We start from the raw sequence: 16879 nt of genomic DNA, 5'->3' as shown, positions 1-16879 counted from the left end.
CATGAACACTTCCAGAGTGGGGTAGCCACAGACAATGTTAATTCATGTTTAGCTGGGATGTCCTGTGGTGCCTGATCCTTTACTGATGAAATTCTGCTTATTCTGCACCTTGCTCTTATGGAAATGTGGAGGACTTGGCTGTTGCTGAGGTAAAGAAGCAAACTTAACTGAGATCACAGCAAGTGCCCCTTGGTTTGAAAGAGGAGAGTTCTTCTGAGGACCAAGAAAATCTTGAACAAGCGATTGTTTGATTTCCCAGTTAAGGCACAGTCACTCACTCTACAATAAAACCAGAGCTACAACAGCAAACAGCTTCAGGAGGTGCTGCAGGGACTGACCCCCTCATCCCAGAGGTGAATTACCTCCCTGAGTCAGGCTCCTTGAGGCCAGAGCAATTCAATCAGAGACACAGCAGAAGGTTCATGATGGCATATGTTCCTTTGCCCTCAGAATTCCTGTCATGTTTGGTGATTCTACCAATGAATGAGTAAGTGAGCTGGTGCTGGAAGTTGTATGAGCAGAGGGACTTGCAGCAGCAAGAGCAGTTTGGTTCCAATGGCACATTGCACACTCCCTAAAACCAGAGGAGCAGAAGCTTTACAGATATTCACCTGTATGTGTGTGTGATGGTGGCATTGTTCCACCCATAGCAAGCAGCACAAGTCACCAACATTCAAAACAGAAACCTTTTTTTTTTTTTTTTTTCAGCTCAAAAGCAAGGAAAATAACTGAACAAAATCAATTTTCCTCTTCTGTCTTCAGCTTTTCCCTAATCCCTGAGGCAACAATGGCAAAAAACAGCTCGGGGAAGAATGTTCGAATGTAAACTGCTGCTCTGGGGATGGGGTTGGCCATGAGCACCTCCTGCTTCCTCCTGCTCACTGTGGCAAGGACTTCCTCTGCCACCTCCACGGGGTGCACACCATAGGACACCTTCCTGAAAAAGACTGTAAAGGAGAGAGGAGTGAGAGCTACAGACAGACAGACAGACAGACAGGGAGACACTCAGGGAATGGTGTTAAAAAGATACACAGCTCATGAATCACTTTCAATCCCTTCCCCACTCCATTCTCCTCATCTGTATGTGGCCAAGATCTTTTTACAACTGAGGTAAAATCCTTGTAGTCCTTAAGAGAAGGAGCAATCCTTTGGACCTTTCATGCTCTCCTCCCCCTCCACTCCTGATGCCCCTTATTTATTTATTTATTATTTTATTTATTTCCTTACATAACCTTGTCTCATTTCACGTTCCTCCTCATTTCACCAGGCTAATATTACCTCCCTAATACCTCTTTACTTCTGCTCCTTTCTGTCATTTCCATTATTTTTCCTTTTCTTTTTCACTCTGGAAAAGCCTCCCTCTTGCTTTATGTGCCTCATCTTGGTCCACCCAAACTTACATTTCCAAATGGATGCCTCCCAGTTGCCTGGTGCTGGTGGGCGATGGTAGGAACAGATGAAGGTTGGACTCACAGTGCTGACAGAAATATCAAATTCTTCCATTTCAGCTCTAAGACAATCAAAAAAGCCTACAGCAGCATGCTTGGAAGCAGCATCTAAAAGTAAAAAGCACACATATGCATGTTTAGATATAGGATTGCATGGAAGCAGGTGTACAATAAAGTACCAATGTTAGGGAAAATGAGCATGGAATGATGAACCAAAATGCAAAAGAAATATTTCACTCAGTGAAATTATCATATGACATATTTAAAACAAGCAATAAGAAATTATCTATACAGGACAATTGTGCATGCAGTCTCAGCATGTGTCTGCATTTCCCAGTGAGAAACAGCACGTGCTGGGTTAGGAAATAACAATTCTGTTATCTCTACAGTTCAAAAATGTCTTTGGTGGATGGAATTGTCCCTGAGATGAGTCCTCACACTGTAACACATCCATGAAATGCAGTGAAATACATGTCCACTGCTGGAATGCAGTGTTCCTCATGCTCTGTGCACTGATTTGGGCTTTGCCCTGCAGCAGCAATCTCAGCTACTTCTAATGCTAAAGTGAATTTTAAAGTTACTAAATGTGAAGACTTTTTAATCTCCTTTTAGAGGCTTTTTCTGAGAACAGTATGAATAAGATGATAGCATGTGAAGCTTGACCAGCAAACAGAACTGTGTGTTCAGAGCAGCAGAGCTGCAAATGCTCGAACACTTTTCTTTGACTCAGTTTACAGAGAAAATCAACTTGTGCATATCTAGGCAATGGCAGGTGGGCTCTGGGAATAGAGAGATGATTCTCCATGCATTCATTTTGACATCTCTTCTCCTGGCAGCTTCATTTCATGCAAAGAAATATTGCTAGGGGTATTGTAAAAACCTTCTCAGGCTCTTCTCCTTGTTATGGTTTTACACACACGCAGTGTATGTTGACACCACTGTCTGTATCCTAGATGGGAAACATTCCAGATGTCACAGCAATGTGTTGTTTCCTTTCTGAGACTTTTTTGCAGCTCTTCTGAGGAGGGAGACCAGAACAGCACACCATGTTTGAGATGTGGGCTCTGTGTGGATTTATAAATTTATTTATGCATAAATTTACAAAGACATAAAGACATGTTTTAATTTATTTTTTCTGCTGCTGTCCTTACAGCTTATGTCACTGTAGTTTGCTTTCATGGGGCTATAATTCACAATTCTGAGGCCTCACAGACTTTTAAATGCAGAGCCCATCACACACTCTGATTTTCTGTCAAGCTAAAAATGTCTGTTTACATCTGTCCTGAGTTTAAAATGTCTATTTACATCTCTATTTTCTGTCCATTCTTTTTGTATTTTATTAATGCAAAGACCTTCCATAATAATTCAGAACAGCCTCAATTCCTCAGGAGTTTTGGATGAAAGACCTCTAAAATTTTCTGGAAAGCCAAGCAGAAAGCAATTCCTACATCTCCTTTTAAACTCCCACACCAAAATGCATTATTGCTTAACAAAGCAGTAGCTCTTACCTACTCATATTTTATATTTACACATTACTCTTTGTGAAGGTTTCTATAGATATGCACAAGTCTAGATCAGATATAGATTTTAACTATACAATATATATTTATATATATATATATATATATATATATATTTAAAATTCACTGTGACATTTTTTTATCATCCTATTCTCAAGTCCCCTAGGCAGCAGTTACATTACAAAGGTAGTATTTTAACTATTTCTAATTGAGTTCCAATTAGAAAAAAAACCCCAGCCAAATACTGTAGTAATACTGAATTTGGATGCAAATTTGCACTTTTAATAACCTCTGATGAGTGTCATGGACTCCTCACAACCTGTGCATTAGAATGTATGTTTTTGTAATGTATAACTTACAAGCTGCACGAAATGGAATTCCTATTTTCCCTTGGATGCTATTAATTAGAACAATTTGGCCAGTTCTTCTTGAGATCATGTTAGGAAGAATGGCTGCAAAAAAGAGAAATGCAATAAAGAACCATGTAAGTAAAAGAGCTGAATGGATTTTGTGGAAAGAAGCAACAGCTTTTGTGTAAATAACACAAATTCAGTGAAGGTTATCTCAATACTGCAAATTCCAACAGCTGGAAATTGTCTTCTAGGCTTCACCTGAATTCTACATGCAGAGCTGGTTGCAGTATTAACCCATTTAATTGTCAATGTGCTTTAAGTGCTAACAGCAAAAAAAGAAAAACAAAATTAAAATACCTTTGGTTAACGTTATAGGTCCAAAATAGTTGGCATCCATTATCTTTTTATCAAGTTCCAGTGAAATGCTCTGCACTGCTCCTTTCACCTTCATACTTGCATTGTTGATCAGTATATCCACACAGCCATAGCAGTTCAGGATTTCCTTGGCTACATCTCGAATGCAGCTTATGTCTGTGATGTCCAGAAGTATCAGCTTTGGTGCATAGGTCTGATAAACAAAAGACTCATTTCAATGGTACTTGTTATATAAAATTGTATTTCTATTTCTGTTTCTGTTTCCTTGTCTTGTAAATGAATTTACCTTGATACTCAAAGTGGTTTTGTCATTCTCATGCAAACCTAAGATTTTAAGTTTAACTGACTCTAGGAAGAAGGTAGTTCAGCAATGAGAGCTGGGCTTGTTCAGCCTGGAGAAGGCTCTGGGGGACTTTAATGCTCCTTCCAGTGCCTAAAGAGGCTCCAAGAAAGCTGAAAAGGGACTTTGGACAAAGGCCTGGAGTGACAGGACACAGCGAATGGCTTCCCAGAGGACAGGGCTAAATGGGATATTGGGGAAATCCTTCCCTGTGAGGGAGGGTGCCCAGAGGGAGGGGAGTGTGGTGCCCCTGGATCCCTGGCAGTGCCCAAGGCCAGGCTGGATGGGTTTGGAGCAGCTGGGACAGGGAAAGGTGTCCCTGCCATGGCTGGGGTGGCTCTGGGTGGTGTTTGAGATCCCTTCCAACCCATCCAGTGATCCTGTGATGATGGGATTCACAAACACTGAACTTCAGAGGAAACAGAACCCATGGGAAGGGTCAGCTGGACAAGCTCCCTGTGAGTTTTGTCTCTCTTGTAATCAGTGGAAACAGAAAATAGACACAAGGGTGACTCCCAGCAGTTCAAGTCATGCTCTTTCTGGGAAGAACCCTTTGCTGACAAGAGACTGGGGTTTAGTGCTTTGAGAGATGAGCTGCATACATGTGGGACAGATGGAAGGTAGGAATGGTTTGTTTTGCTATAGGTTATACAAATGGACTTTACATGTGTATGATTTCTGCAAAAACACATTTTGTCAGCTGTGGGACAGAAGAATGACTTGAATTTTTTCCTTGATTTAGACAATGTAATCCAGAACCCTTAATCATAGTTAATATTTGTCCCTAGTTGAATCTGTGCAGGCTAACATGAGCACAATACTTTTGTGGTTATTTATGCAGATGAATGAAACCCACTGCAAAAAAAAAACCCACAAATATTTGTAGGTCTGATGAGCAACGGCTACAAAATTTCTGTGATGCCTTCAGGAACACCTGTGCCCTGGAATGAGTCAGCTCTGTGATGGTCACAGCTTTGCCATGAGCCTCAGGAAAAACCTGCCACAAAGCTGGAGCAGGGGCACTCCTGCATGCCCACTGCCATGAGGAAAAGATAATGTTCTTTTTTTACTCCAAATCCCTTTTACCTGAGACATTTCCCCAAATAGTGAAGCTCAAAATGAATTTGATCTTTAGACCTATCTCCCACTCCTTGAGCACACTAATTGTATGAAAAAACTGATGGCATTTCCTGACACTGAACAAAGCCTTTGGATCCCTTTCATCCAAATTATCAGGGAAATTCCTCTGCTGAGGATTTCTAGCTGGGTGGCTTGTTGAGAACACTCAGGATGTTCTGGGAGGATGAGGAGCAGTCAGATGCTTTACAGGATTAGCTCAAGAGAGCAGGATTGTAGCACCATGCTCTAAAGGTGTTTCTTTCTCTGTCTCTCTGGGCTGTGTTTGGTTTTATTACCTGGGTGACCAGAGCTACCACAGAGAGAAAATCATATTTCTTGTACATTGTTTTACTGGATCTAAAATTACATTCTGTCCCCAAGCAAGGTTTATCCCAGGCTGTGAACACCTACCGTGCTGGGGTCTGTCACGCTAATTAAGGCATCATAAAGGGCTTCTAACTTTTCCCATGTCCTGCCACACAACACAAGCCTTGCTCCTCCTGCATGAAACACACGAGAGCATTCTAGGAGAGAAATACATTGAAAAAAAATATTTATTTCTATAATAAATAAATATAATATATTAATATATTAATATTAAAAAAATAATTACAATAGTGGCAAATTGGTTTTGTTTATTTTGCTTGAAATGGGATGCTGGTTTTGCTAAGGGTGTTGAATCTATGCTTTAAAAGAATTAATTCCAAAATAATATGAGAGAAAAAAAAAGAAAGGATTGACGTGTAATAGTACCTAGGTGAGGAATAAATTAAATTTAATGGAATGGGATAATGCATAGTTAATAGTACAGCACAATGCCACTGCTCAGTAGTAGGATTTAGTAAAAAAGTAATTAAGAAAGTAACTATGTCAGTTATTGGATTATGAGATGCAGTTAGAAAAAATTTTCTCTATATCCTTCCCAGACACACTTGCTACAAATAAAACTACACATAAAAATACAAACTGCATCTTTTGTAAAGCTTCATGTCTGCTGCTCTATAAAGAAACCAGCCAGCCCTGTGTGCCACCTGCATGAACCTGGGCAACACAGAACTCATCCACAGCTTTGAAAAACAGTAATACAGGTAAACCCACTTTCTCTGGTCCACTGGTGAAGCCCCCATGAGAGATCCTTTCTCCAAAAGACCCTCTCCTCCAGATGTGATCCATCCCAAGACCTTCATCCCCTGAGCCCTAAACCTCCCCAGTGAGCACAGGCATTAGGGACCAGCTTGTTCAGCTGCATTCCCTGGAGCCTCCCTGAGAAAAGCACCAAAAAGTTTTGGGAATGCAGGGCTGGAACTGCATTTTCTTCACTCAGATATATTCTAAGCTAGGAGTTTACCTCAATTTAAGACAGGTCTCAGAGAATTCTTCTCCCTTTTTTACACAAGTGAATTATGACAGTGCATTTCTGAAAGTGGGGGCTCAAATAACAACAGGAACTGGCAATCAGTGCTGCCTCTCATCCCCACTCAGCACTGGCTACAAAACTGCAACCAACTCATCAGTGCAGGTCTCTGTGGGGGTATCCAAGCTAAATTCTGAAATACAAGGCTGGAACACCTCAATGACTTGTGTCTGCTCTCTAGGTAGTGTTGAGGGAGATTATGTTCCACACCATCCTGTCTGTCTGAGCAGAGAAATGTGTTTAAAAACATGAAGTGTAGATACCCCATGGGCTTTCCTGAGGAATTCACTGTTGGTTGGATCTCTCTGGCAGCTGCAGGCTGCCACAGGTGCCTGTTCTAGCTCAGCTGAACTGAAACAGTGATGCTCAGTCCAGGAACCCATCAAGGCTGTCCTCCTAACCAGGAAAGCTTCACTACTGCCTGCCTTTGTTGGTTTTTTATCAGAATAGATAAATTCTTGCAGATAAGCCTGAGGATGCAGCCAGAGGTCTGCTTTGGGTGCAGCCAGAGAGTTCATTGGCAGTGGGTTGGGTTTGTGTGCTCATATGATGAAAATCAAGAGTTATTTTTCCTGATTGGGTCTTTCTTCAAAAAAGCTCTCAGCCTTGGAGCTCTCCTGTCTGGTCCCTAATCAAATCCACCTGAAAATCAGCATGGCAAGAACAGGAACACAGCCCTGCAATGCCTTGCCAGCCTGTTTGGTTTGTCTCAGCTCCCTTTTTTGAACAGAAGGAGCCCGGTGTGATGGCTTGCTGCCCTCCAAGAAACATTTCCTTCACATTTCAGTACCCACAGGAAATCCAGTTATGCTAATCTACCCATTTTAGATTTCTTAAATTATCAGTTAGGCTCTTAATATCTGCATGGAATTATTTATGGATCCACCCTGGTAGTTTTGCAAACCTGTGCAGCTGGAAGCTTTTATTTAAGCAATCTTTTTCATTATTTACAGCAGCAGTTTTATGAACGCCTTCCATTTTCTTTTTTTTTTTTTCCTTTTTTCTAGCATAGAATTTAATTTAATGCCCAAAAGAGTTTGCCAGAACAAATATAGCAGTATTTTCCAACAATTGAGGCAATCTTGTGAAAAAAAAAATGAGATAAAGACTTCTATGTGAACAGCAATAAAGGTAAAAAGGGAAACCAATGTTCTCCTCTAGAACTTCCCTGTACTTTTCTGAGTTACTGCACTCAGAAGAAACAGGAACAAGGTTTCAATAACAACCACAAACCATTGAAAACATCTTCAATCATCATTGATTTGTTTCTCTTTTTTAACTTTGATGAATGTTGCCTTTAGTCCGGAAATTCTGGCATGTAGGAAAAGAATTTGGCTGTTTCCTTAGAGCCACATCCACAGCAGCTGGCCACACAGCTGGTATTTTAAAGCTTTGAATGAATGGCCATCACATATGCCTGAGTGGAAAGTTAATTTTGCATTATTTGGAATCATTCAAGCCTGCAAATAACATCCCAGTGTCAACCTATGGGATACTGGTCACAGGAATATTTAGGGTAATAAAATAGAAGTGCTTTGAGTTACCTCATTTCTCATCTACATGAAAAGGAGTGGGGAGGCACCACAAACACACAATTGCCTTTCTTGCCTCAAGAGACAGGTAACAGCTACCCACAGGGAAAACACATTAAAAAAAGGAAAAAAAAGAAAAGAAAAAAGAGAAATAATAAGGAAGCTGAAATTAGGAAAATATTCCCCAGGGTTCATGCAGTGCTGGAGAAAGACAGCCGGAGAAATATTCAGTAAATTTTCTTTCTTATTGGAAGAATCCAAGATTTGCCTTGATGCCACAGCCAAATAAATTCAGCACCAATGATATTTCTGCTCCAAGTGAGATTTTTTTAGCTAGAAAACCAGACATCATATAATTCTACAATACATCCAATCTCAGTAGAAATACTCTAAACCATGCCTCTATCAAAAAAAATGGAAATAAAATGTCCTGGTTCTGGCCAGAAGAGGGTTAACTTTTGCAGCAGCCAGAAGGGCACAGTCAGGGCCTGGGTTTGTTCTCCTCCAGCTCAGCCAGAGGAGGGTCACAGACTCACAGAACCTGCTGTGATGGAAGGGACACACAAGGATCAGAGTCCAGCTCACTGCCCTGCCCAGCTCCAAGCGCAGGATCCCACCCTGTGCCCAAGGGAATTGTCCCTGAGTCCCACCCTGTGCCCAAGGGAATTGTCCCTGAGTCCCACCCTGGGCCCAAGGGAATTGTCCCTGAGTCCCACCCTGTGCCCAAGGGAATTGTCCCTGAGTCCCACCCTGTGCCCAAGGGAATTGTCCCTGAGTCCCACCCTGTGCCCAAGGGAATTGCCCAAATGCTTCTCGAGCTCTCTGTGACCATTCCATGGGGAGCCTGTTCAGTGCCCCACAAACCAGAGCCACCCCTGCCATGGCAGGGACACCTTCCCCTATCCCAGGCTGCTCCAAACCCATCCAGCCTGGCCTTGGGCACTGCCAGGGATCCAGGGGCAGCCCCAGCTGCTCTGGGCACCCTGTGCCAGGGTTTCTCACCCTCACAGTGAAGGAGTATCCCAATATCCCATCCATCCCTGCCCTCTGGCAATGGGAAGCCATTCCATGTCCTGTCACACCAGGCCCCTGCCCAAAGTCCCTTTCTGGCTCTCTTGGAGCCCCTTCAGGCACTGGAAGTGGCTCTAAGGTCTTTCCAGAGCCCTCCCTTCTCTGGGATGAACAGCCCCTCTCTGCCAGCCTGGTTCACAGTAGAGCCCCTTGGTCACCTTTGTGACCTCCTCTGGACTAGAGATGATGAGTGGCTGGCCACCCAGGTCATCAGCTGTTTAAACAGATAAATTATTGCATACCCTTGATTCAGCTTTTAGCTTTTCTATTTTTCAGATCCTGCACTGCATTAGTGCATAACTCTGAACCCCATACAGAGTGTCAGCTGCTGTCTTCACATTTTGGTCAGACAAAACAATCCCTCTGGGCCTGAGATCCAAGGACACACCACAGCCTCAGGCCCCAAAAAGCACAAACAAAAGTGAATTGGGGGATAAAGCAAAGTAGGGGAATATGACTTCATTACCTGAAGCTGGAATTGGAGGATTAAACCCTGATTGCAAATTGGCCAAACTTATTTCTGCCTGAAAAACTCATGACCATGATCCAGCTTGGGTGCAGCCTCTGGGAGACTTTGACTGCCCAAGGTGTATTTTTTGAAGGTCTTTAATAAATACCCATTTTATCCTCTAACTGTCTAGCCTCTGTTCTAGCTGGCCACTCCAAGGCATCGCCCTTCCTTGTCCTCTGAAGTCACACAGCACAGAGCTGGGCAGCCCAGCTGCAAGGGAAAAGCAGGAATTAGGGTGATAGAAGGGGAAGAGATGTAAATAGAGACAGAGGGGTGAGCATTGCTGTTCACAAGAAGCAGGAACTGTTGAAGTCTCTAAGGGCAGAAAAGGAACATGTAAAGAGTAAGGTGGCACCTGTTTATGCAGCTACCCTGCACTGACAGCCTGGGTAATGAGATCTTACAGTAGCAACATGCTAAAAATAGCACTCAGTGCTCATATAAACCCTCTCCTTCTATTGAATTAAATAAATACAAAGCTCTGCAGCTCCTACTAGTTCACCAATGGTTCCCAAGGCTGAGGCTAAAAATGTACACTTAAAAATCATAGGGTCTGTTTATACATATATTTATTAACTTGTGCTTCATCCAGCCAGTTATGAATACATCCAAGGCACTGTGTGCATGGTTATCACCCAGAGGGTCACTCTCTGGCTGCTTCTGTTCTCTGACAATGAGAAGAAATGAGACAACTCACCCTTGCCTAGTCCAGAGATGGCATCTGTGATCACCACCACCTTGTTCTGCACTGCTGACTTGGACAGCAGCCACCTGACTGACTGGTAAATATAAATAATTCCACTGATCCCTAAGAGAAGCAGCGGTAGAGCAAGTATAGAAAAGATACCCATGGCTGTGGGAAACAAAAGACCTCATGAGAGTACAGTAATCACAATACACATTCATTATTTTTCAATTATTCCTATCTAAAAAACCAATATTTATTTTTTTTTTACATAGGAAATCCTGTATGCCAAAGCAGCAACTTGAAACAGTAGGAAGGTTATTTTCCAGTCAATGGTGTAATATTGTTTTGTAATAAACAGGGAAATACTGTTCCTTTGTCTGTTTTTCTCATCTTTGTATGGTCTAGGCAAATCTGGATTCCTTTTATGCAAAATTACTGTATGTTGGCAAGACTATAATAAAATACACACATATATATGTGTGTGTGTGTATACAAGTATGTACATTATCTTATGCCTTGAGGCAAAACATAAAATAAACACTGAACTTTTAATGACATTGTTATAATTAAAAAACAAATTTTAATCCAAATTTCAGATAAAACTCACAATAGAAGTCTTTTCTATTCCAAAAGATAGAGAAAACACCATCACTTACCATGGCTATGAAGGCTCCAGATACAGACAGAGCATTCTATGGTATTTCTGTAAACTTTTGCATTAAGGCTTTAATTAAGATCCTTTTCCATTTTCACAGAGCACTGATTTGTCGAGGCTGCTTGCCCTGATTGAGAGTGGCTATGTATGGCCTGGTGACAGAGGCAGTGCCAGAGTAAATATAGCCTGTCCAGTGAGATCTGCATGCCTGACCTATCTACCCCAACAGCCTGGGCAGCCACAGAAAAGCTCTTTGCACACCATCAATTCACCTGCACAAAGAACCAGCCCTTCTTCTGCCTTGTGCTCCGCTGCAGTTGTCTCAGTTTCTTGTGATTTGCCCCCAGGTGACTTCACACATCAAAACATTTGTGTAAATGCCATAACAGGTCTTCAAAACCAAGCATAAAGAATTTGCCAGTTGAAATAATCCCAGTGCAGCAATAGGAATGATGAATGAACATGTCAGGGCAAGGTCTCTGAGCAGGCTGCCTGGGGATCCAGTGCATCCATCACACACACCAGGCTGGCATCCTGTGCTCACAGGGGCTGCTTTCCACTCAAGACAGATCTGTCCCTTTCCCAGCAATTTCAGGACCATTCCAACTTAAGGCAGATGATCTCCACTTTCCATGTTTACATTTACATCTATCTCACATTTCCTGTAGAGACATTAGCTGCTCATAGAATCACAGAATGACAGAATGGTTTGGGTTGGAAAGAATCTTAAGCCTCATTTTGTTGCGCTCCCGTGCCATGGGCAGGGACAGCTCCCACCTGACCACTGGGATCCCATCCAAACCCCACCCAGGGTCAAGGCTCCAAACCTTGAACACTTTGAGGGATGGAGCAGCCACAACCTCTCTGGGCAACCTGTGAGACCAACCCCTTGAGTAAAGGATATGTTCCCAACATCTTATCTAAATCTACCCTTTCTTAGTTAGCTGGACCTCTTTGTCCTGGCACTATTTACACACATAAAAAGCTTATATAAATATATCATTCACCATTAGAAAAAGCTTCTCTCTATCTTCATATAACCTCTTTTCAAGTACTGGAAGGCCACAATGAGGTCTCCCCAGAGCTTTCTCTTCTCTTGGCTGAGCACCCCCAGCCCATCTCCAGAGCAGAGGGACTCCAGTCCTCAGAACATCGCAGGTGAGGTCTCACAAGGGCACAGAAACTGTGATTGCTAACCTGATAACCACACCTACTGACTGATCTTTGGAGCTCCAGGAGGAAAAATGGTTTACCATAAATCATCCCTGTTTTGCTTCTTAAAAATATTTAAGTATTACTGTCTTAAAACTGCAAGTTTCTGCTAACCAGATTCATAGCTCTGTCTGTGCTGTGTAACAGGTCACCTAAAATCCAATTTTCATTTCCAGTGTGAGAATGTAATTCTACAGATGACAGTAATTGATGTTGGAGATTTCTGAAGGCCTTCATGGTCAGTTCTGCAGGCACCAGGACAGTGGTCACTTTGGATGACTGGGAATGGTAGAAGATTATTTAAGTGAGTGTAGGAGGGGGTGTTCAGACAGAGTTTGTGAACCTAACTTACTCCAGAAACTACTGACTTCAAGAATCAAGACGTGTACTCTTGCCTCTGAAAGCTGAAGTTGCCTCCCAAAGAACCCATGGTTTAAGATTTCCAAACCACAGAATTCTATAATGTGTCAATGTGTGAAACACTGCATGCATTTCTAGCTAAAAAAAGACAAAAATTACAGATAGGAATAAATACCTGGCTTTAAATGTAAATTGGTCACAGTGTCAGTGTAAAATGGTCACAGTGTCTGTAATGTGCATCAGTTTCTGCAAACAAATGTAAAAACATTGAGTCACACCAGGCCACCTGCAACAACAGAGAAGAAATCCAATTTTCCATCATTCCTAAAGTCCCAGCTATCTTCTCTTACTTTTAAAGCACTGGCTTTTAATAAACAAATGAGCAGTTCCCTATCAGCAACTGAGCCAGTTTGTTTCTTTTATGGAACATGATGTGTTTATTTAATACATTCAGGGTTCTGGAAACATTTTTCCTGGAAAGTTGAAACATGAAAAAAAGAAAAAGCACACACTAGAGATAAAGGACTTATACATGAGTTCCAAGTGATTTGTTTCCACATGAACCAGAAAAAAGAAACAAGAAATGTGAAAAAAGCAAAAAGGGAAAAAAGTCAATTGAAACAACTAGATAGCTCACAATGTGTAAGACTGCAAAGATAAAACGCTGTCATTATCCATTAATATAATGAAAAATTACAAGGGAAAACTGCCAGAGTCATCTGGGAAAATACAGATATACAGTGACTGCATTAACCAAAACACCCACATCTTCTGAAGCACAGAAATCTCAGGCAGGTGAAATACCAGAAAAATGTATTGTGCACTGCCACCTTCAGAGCACTGTTGGGAACACCAGAGGAACAAGGATACTGAAAAATTGTTCTAGAGGGCAGTTCCCATAAAAAGGGTAAATTATCTGCAGAGAAACTGAAACAGAAGCTTTGAGGCTTTCTCCCTCCCTCAGCTGGCTCTGCAAGTCTCTGTATCCTGAGCTCCAGGAACTGGCCCAGATGATGCCAGAGCTGAACAGTGTGTGTCCAAATCTGAAACCTGATGGAGATCCAGGCCTTATTTCCTTGTAATCCTCAACCCAGGTGGCTGCTTGAGAGCATCAGCATGCACTTGCAAAAAATCTACATTACTGACATTCCACAATGTTCAAAAGTGCTGTACCTAGCCTGGGATGGGTGTTTGATGTTTGATGTTTGGGGCAGGGCTGAGGGTGGGGGATGCAGGGTGCTGTTAGGGGCTCAGAGTGCTGCAGGAGTGAGGCTGCTGTGGGATTTGGGGTGCCTGGGAGCCCAGGGCTGGGTGCCAGAGAGGTGTCCCTGGGTGCAGGTGCCACACAGCTGCAGCAGCAGCTGGGGGATGTGCTCCTGCACATTAACACCTGCCTGCACCAGCCTGAGCTGAGGCACAACCCCCACAAGTGGCACATCATCGATGCCGTGCCCTTCCAGCAGAGAAAGTCTCTCCAAGTGGGCCTGGTGCACAACCCTCCTTGGTGTGGATGTAATCACCTCCTGGGGCTGCTTCTGGTCTTGTTCCCAGGGCCAGTCTTGGGTCTGGATGTGTTCACCACGTTGGTCCTGGTCCTCAGCATGGTCCTGACTGTGGTGTCCCCTGTGCTCCTTGTCCCAGTTCCAGTTGTTATCCTGTCCTGCTTATGATTCTGGTCCCAGCTGTTATCCCAGTCCTAGTCCTGGTCCTAGTCCTAAACATGGTTCTGGACCCTCATCCCAGTCCTAGTTCTGATCCTTACATGATAGAAGGGGCTCAACACCATCCCCCAAAGCCCCAGATCCCCCAGATCTCTGCAGCCTCGGTGTCCAAGAGTCATCACGGCCCTTCCCCAGCCCCGGGGGTTCCTGGAGGCGCTGCCCTGGTCTGGAGATGAGGATGCCATGTGGGACCGTGCCAAAGGAGTCACACCCGGTGGCATTGGTGAGTCTGCCCTGTCACACAGGGCCACCAGAGCGGTGACAGCGCTGCCAGGCTCGGCTCAGCTCCTCACTGCCCTGAGGCCCGTCCTGGCTCTGCACATCCCATCCCGGTGCTCTTCTGCTGCAAGGCCCTGCTGCATTCCCTGCACAGGGGGATGGAGAGCTGTGCACTGAACCGGCCCCTGGGAGCTGCCAGCTCCGGTGTGTGCTGTGTTTGGGGCCGGGTTCCCGCCGCTGTCACCCGCAGCTCTTTCACCGGAGCTCTTTCACCGGAGCTCTTTACCCGCAGCTCTTTACCCGCAGCTCTTTACCCGCAGCTCTTTCACCGGAGCTCTTTCACCGGAGCTCTTTCACCGGAGCTCTTTACCCGGAGCTCTTTCACCGGAGCTCTTTACCCGCAGCTCTTTCACCGGAGCTCTTTCACCGCAGCTCTTTCACCGGAGCTCTTTACCCGCACCTCTTTCACCGGAGCTCTTTACCCGCACCTCTTTCACCGGAGCTCTTTACCCGCAGCTCTTTACCCGGCGCGGCCGCAGCTCCGGGCCCGCCATGCCCAGCGCCGCCACTTCCGCCTGCGGTCACGTGGGCAGCGCGTCATGTGACCTGCGGCACCGCCGGCCGGGAGGTGGGAGCGTCCCGGGGGGAGCCGGTGTGGGGAGAGGGGGAGCCCGGTGTGGGGAGAGGGGGAGCCGGTGTGGGGAGAGGGGGAGCCCGGTGTGGGGAGAGGGGGAGCCGGTGTGGGGAGAGAGGGGATCCCGGTGTGGGGAGAGGGGGAGCCGGTGTGGGGAGAGAGGGGATCCCGGTGTGGGGAGAGGGGGAGCCGGTGTGGGGAGAGGGGGAGCCGGTGTGGGGAGAGGGGGAGCCCGGTGTGAGGAGAGGGGGATCCCGGTGTGGGGAGAGGGGGGATCCCGGTGTGGGGAGAGGGGGATCCCGGTGTGGGAGCCGGGGAGATCCCGGTGTGGGAACCGGGGGGATCCCGGTGTGGGAGCCGGGGTCACTGCCGGGGCCGTGGGGCTGGGGGAGCCCCCGGGATCGCTGGGGGGCCGCGCGGGTCAGAGGGGTCCGAGCGCAGGGGTTTGGGGAAGGACTCCGCGGGGCTAAGCCCGGATCGCCCCCCGGCCCTCCTGACCCACCCGTGTCCCCCCAGGCCATGGCCGCCCCCCGCCCCCCCCGGGTGGTGCCGGGCGAAGCCTCCGAGAGCGACTCGGAGCCCGAGCTGCTGGTGGAGACGGCAGGGGAGGCCCCCGGAGCCGGGCTGAAGGTGCCGGGCGAAGCCTCCGAGACCGAAGAGGAGGAGGAGGAGGAGGAGGAGGAGGAGGAGGAGCAGAGGCCGAAGACGCCGCCGGTGCTGGCGGAGGAGCCGGCGGCCGTTTGGGGGGGCGGCCCCTCGCTGCTGCAGCAGCGGCTGCGGGAGGGCACGGGGCGGCTGCGGGGGGCGGTGGGCAGCGCCCTCCGGCAGAGCTACGGCAGCGCCGCCCGGAGCCTGGGGGGGCTGGGGGGAGCCCTGGGCCGGGCACAGGTGACCGCAGCCGCAGCCGCACACTGCCTGCGCCTGGCCCGCCGTGATCTGCGCGCCGTGGCCGACACCATCGACATCGTCACAGCCTGTCACCTCCTGCCCGACATCCGCGGGCAGCTCTGACCGGCAGCGCCGTGTGGCACCGCGTTCCATCCCCACTGCGGCTGTCACCAACACCTGGCAGACATCTGCCAGCATCCCTGCTGTCCTCGGCATCGCCAGTACCGCGTCTGCCACGGCAGGGTCATCACCGTCGGGATCATCAGTGCAGCGTCCTGCCGAGGGTGGAGTTGTGGTGGCATCGGGTCATGTTTGCAGCATCCCACACTGACTGTGAAGACCACCATCATCACCAGTGGCATCATCACCAGTGTAGCCACAGTGACACCAAACAGTGGCTTTGGCACAGAGAACACCGGTGTGGTACCCCAGGAGCTCCATGCTCTGGTGACATTATTGCTGCTGATCCCCTGGCCAGCTGCCACCATCCCTGAACTGCAGCCTGGTGCTGGCTTGTCACCATTGTCCCCAAATGCCACTGTTTTATATGACATGGAACTGAATAAAGCCGTGGTAGTGTGAGAGCCACAGTGGGAAGAGGACAATAGTGTTGCAGGAGGGCGGACAGAAACACCCTCGGGTGCAGGGACAGAGTAGGGTGACATGGGTGCTGGTGTAACATTACAATTGCCTTTGAATTCACTGGCAGCCCAGGGGACAAGATTGGTGGCCTGGGCTGTATTCCACATAACCCCAAGCACTGGTACTGTCACTCTCTTGTGATGTCCCTGGTGCCCCCAGCCCCCTCACTGTGTCCCT

General features: G+C 46.4%; 2 protein-coding genes across 4 annotated transcripts; one reads left to right on the top strand and one right to left on the bottom strand.

Annotated features, from left to right (window-relative positions):
* Positions 1 to 672: 672 nt before the first annotated feature.
* On the bottom strand, positions 673 to 11190 carry DHRS7C (dehydrogenase/reductase 7C). 2 transcript variants are annotated; one of them, XM_058852570.1, is made up of 7 exons: positions 11028 to 11190; positions 10381 to 10536; positions 5567 to 5679; positions 3679 to 3889; positions 3328 to 3420; positions 1401 to 1556; positions 673 to 947 (listed from the first exon to the last, which is right to left on the bottom strand). In XM_058852570.1, the coding sequence occupies exons 2-7, from the start codon at positions 10532 to 10534 to the stop codon at positions 739 to 741; spliced, it is 936 nt and encodes a 311-aa protein (XP_058708553.1). In that variant the 5' UTR covers positions 10535 to 10536; positions 11028 to 11190; the 3' UTR covers positions 673 to 738. The 2 variants fall into 2 exon arrangements, with proteins under 2 accessions (XP_058708553.1, XP_058708554.1); XM_058852571.1 differs by having other exon boundaries at positions 5567 to 5655.
* Positions 11191 to 15112: 3922 nt separating this feature from the next.
* On the top strand, positions 15113 to 16657 carry BLOC1S3 (biogenesis of lysosomal organelles complex 1 subunit 3). Of its 2 annotated transcripts, none has more exons than XM_058852636.1 (2): positions 15113 to 15166; positions 15689 to 16657. In XM_058852636.1, exon 2 carries the CDS (start codon positions 15692 to 15694, stop codon positions 16181 to 16183), a length of 492 nt encoding a protein of 163 aa, XP_058708619.1. In that variant the 5' UTR covers positions 15113 to 15166; positions 15689 to 15691; the 3' UTR covers positions 16184 to 16657. The 2 variants fall into 2 exon arrangements, with proteins under 2 accessions (XP_058708619.1, XP_058708620.1); XM_058852637.1 differs by lacking the exon at positions 15113 to 15166 and adding an exon at positions 15169 to 15190.
* Positions 16658 to 16879: the final 222 nt, after the last annotated feature.

The sequence above is a fragment of the Poecile atricapillus genome, chromosome 17 (assembly GCF_030490865.1).
Source record: "Poecile atricapillus isolate bPoeAtr1 chromosome 17, bPoeAtr1.hap1, whole genome shotgun sequence".
NCBI classification, from domain to species: domain Eukaryota; kingdom Metazoa; phylum Chordata; class Aves; order Passeriformes; family Paridae; genus Poecile; species Poecile atricapillus.
The sequence above is the reverse complement of the archived record's forward strand: the minus strand, read 5'-3'. Positions and strand labels throughout refer to the sequence as shown.

What these genes read in the sequence shown, in the direction of transcription:
- DHRS7C (XM_058852570.1), bottom strand. Translation starts at nt 10,534, where the DNA reads ATGGGTATCTTTTCTATACTTGCTCTACCGCTGCTTCTCTTAGGGATC. An exon ending in CATCTCTGGACTAGGCAAGG is followed by an intron (nt 5,680 to 10,380) that starts GTGAGTTGTCTC and finishes TTTCTCTCCTAG; the next exon opens with AATGCTCTCGTGTGTTTCAT. An exon ending in GCGTGACAGACCCCAGCACG is followed by an intron (nt 3,890 to 5,566) that starts GTAGGTGTTCAC and finishes TTTGTTTATCAG; the next exon opens with ACCTATGCACCAAAGCTGAT.
- BLOC1S3 (XM_058852636.1), top strand. Translation starts at nt 15,692, where the DNA reads ATGGCCGCCCCCCGCCCCCCCCGGGTGGTGCCGGGCGAAGCCTCCGAG.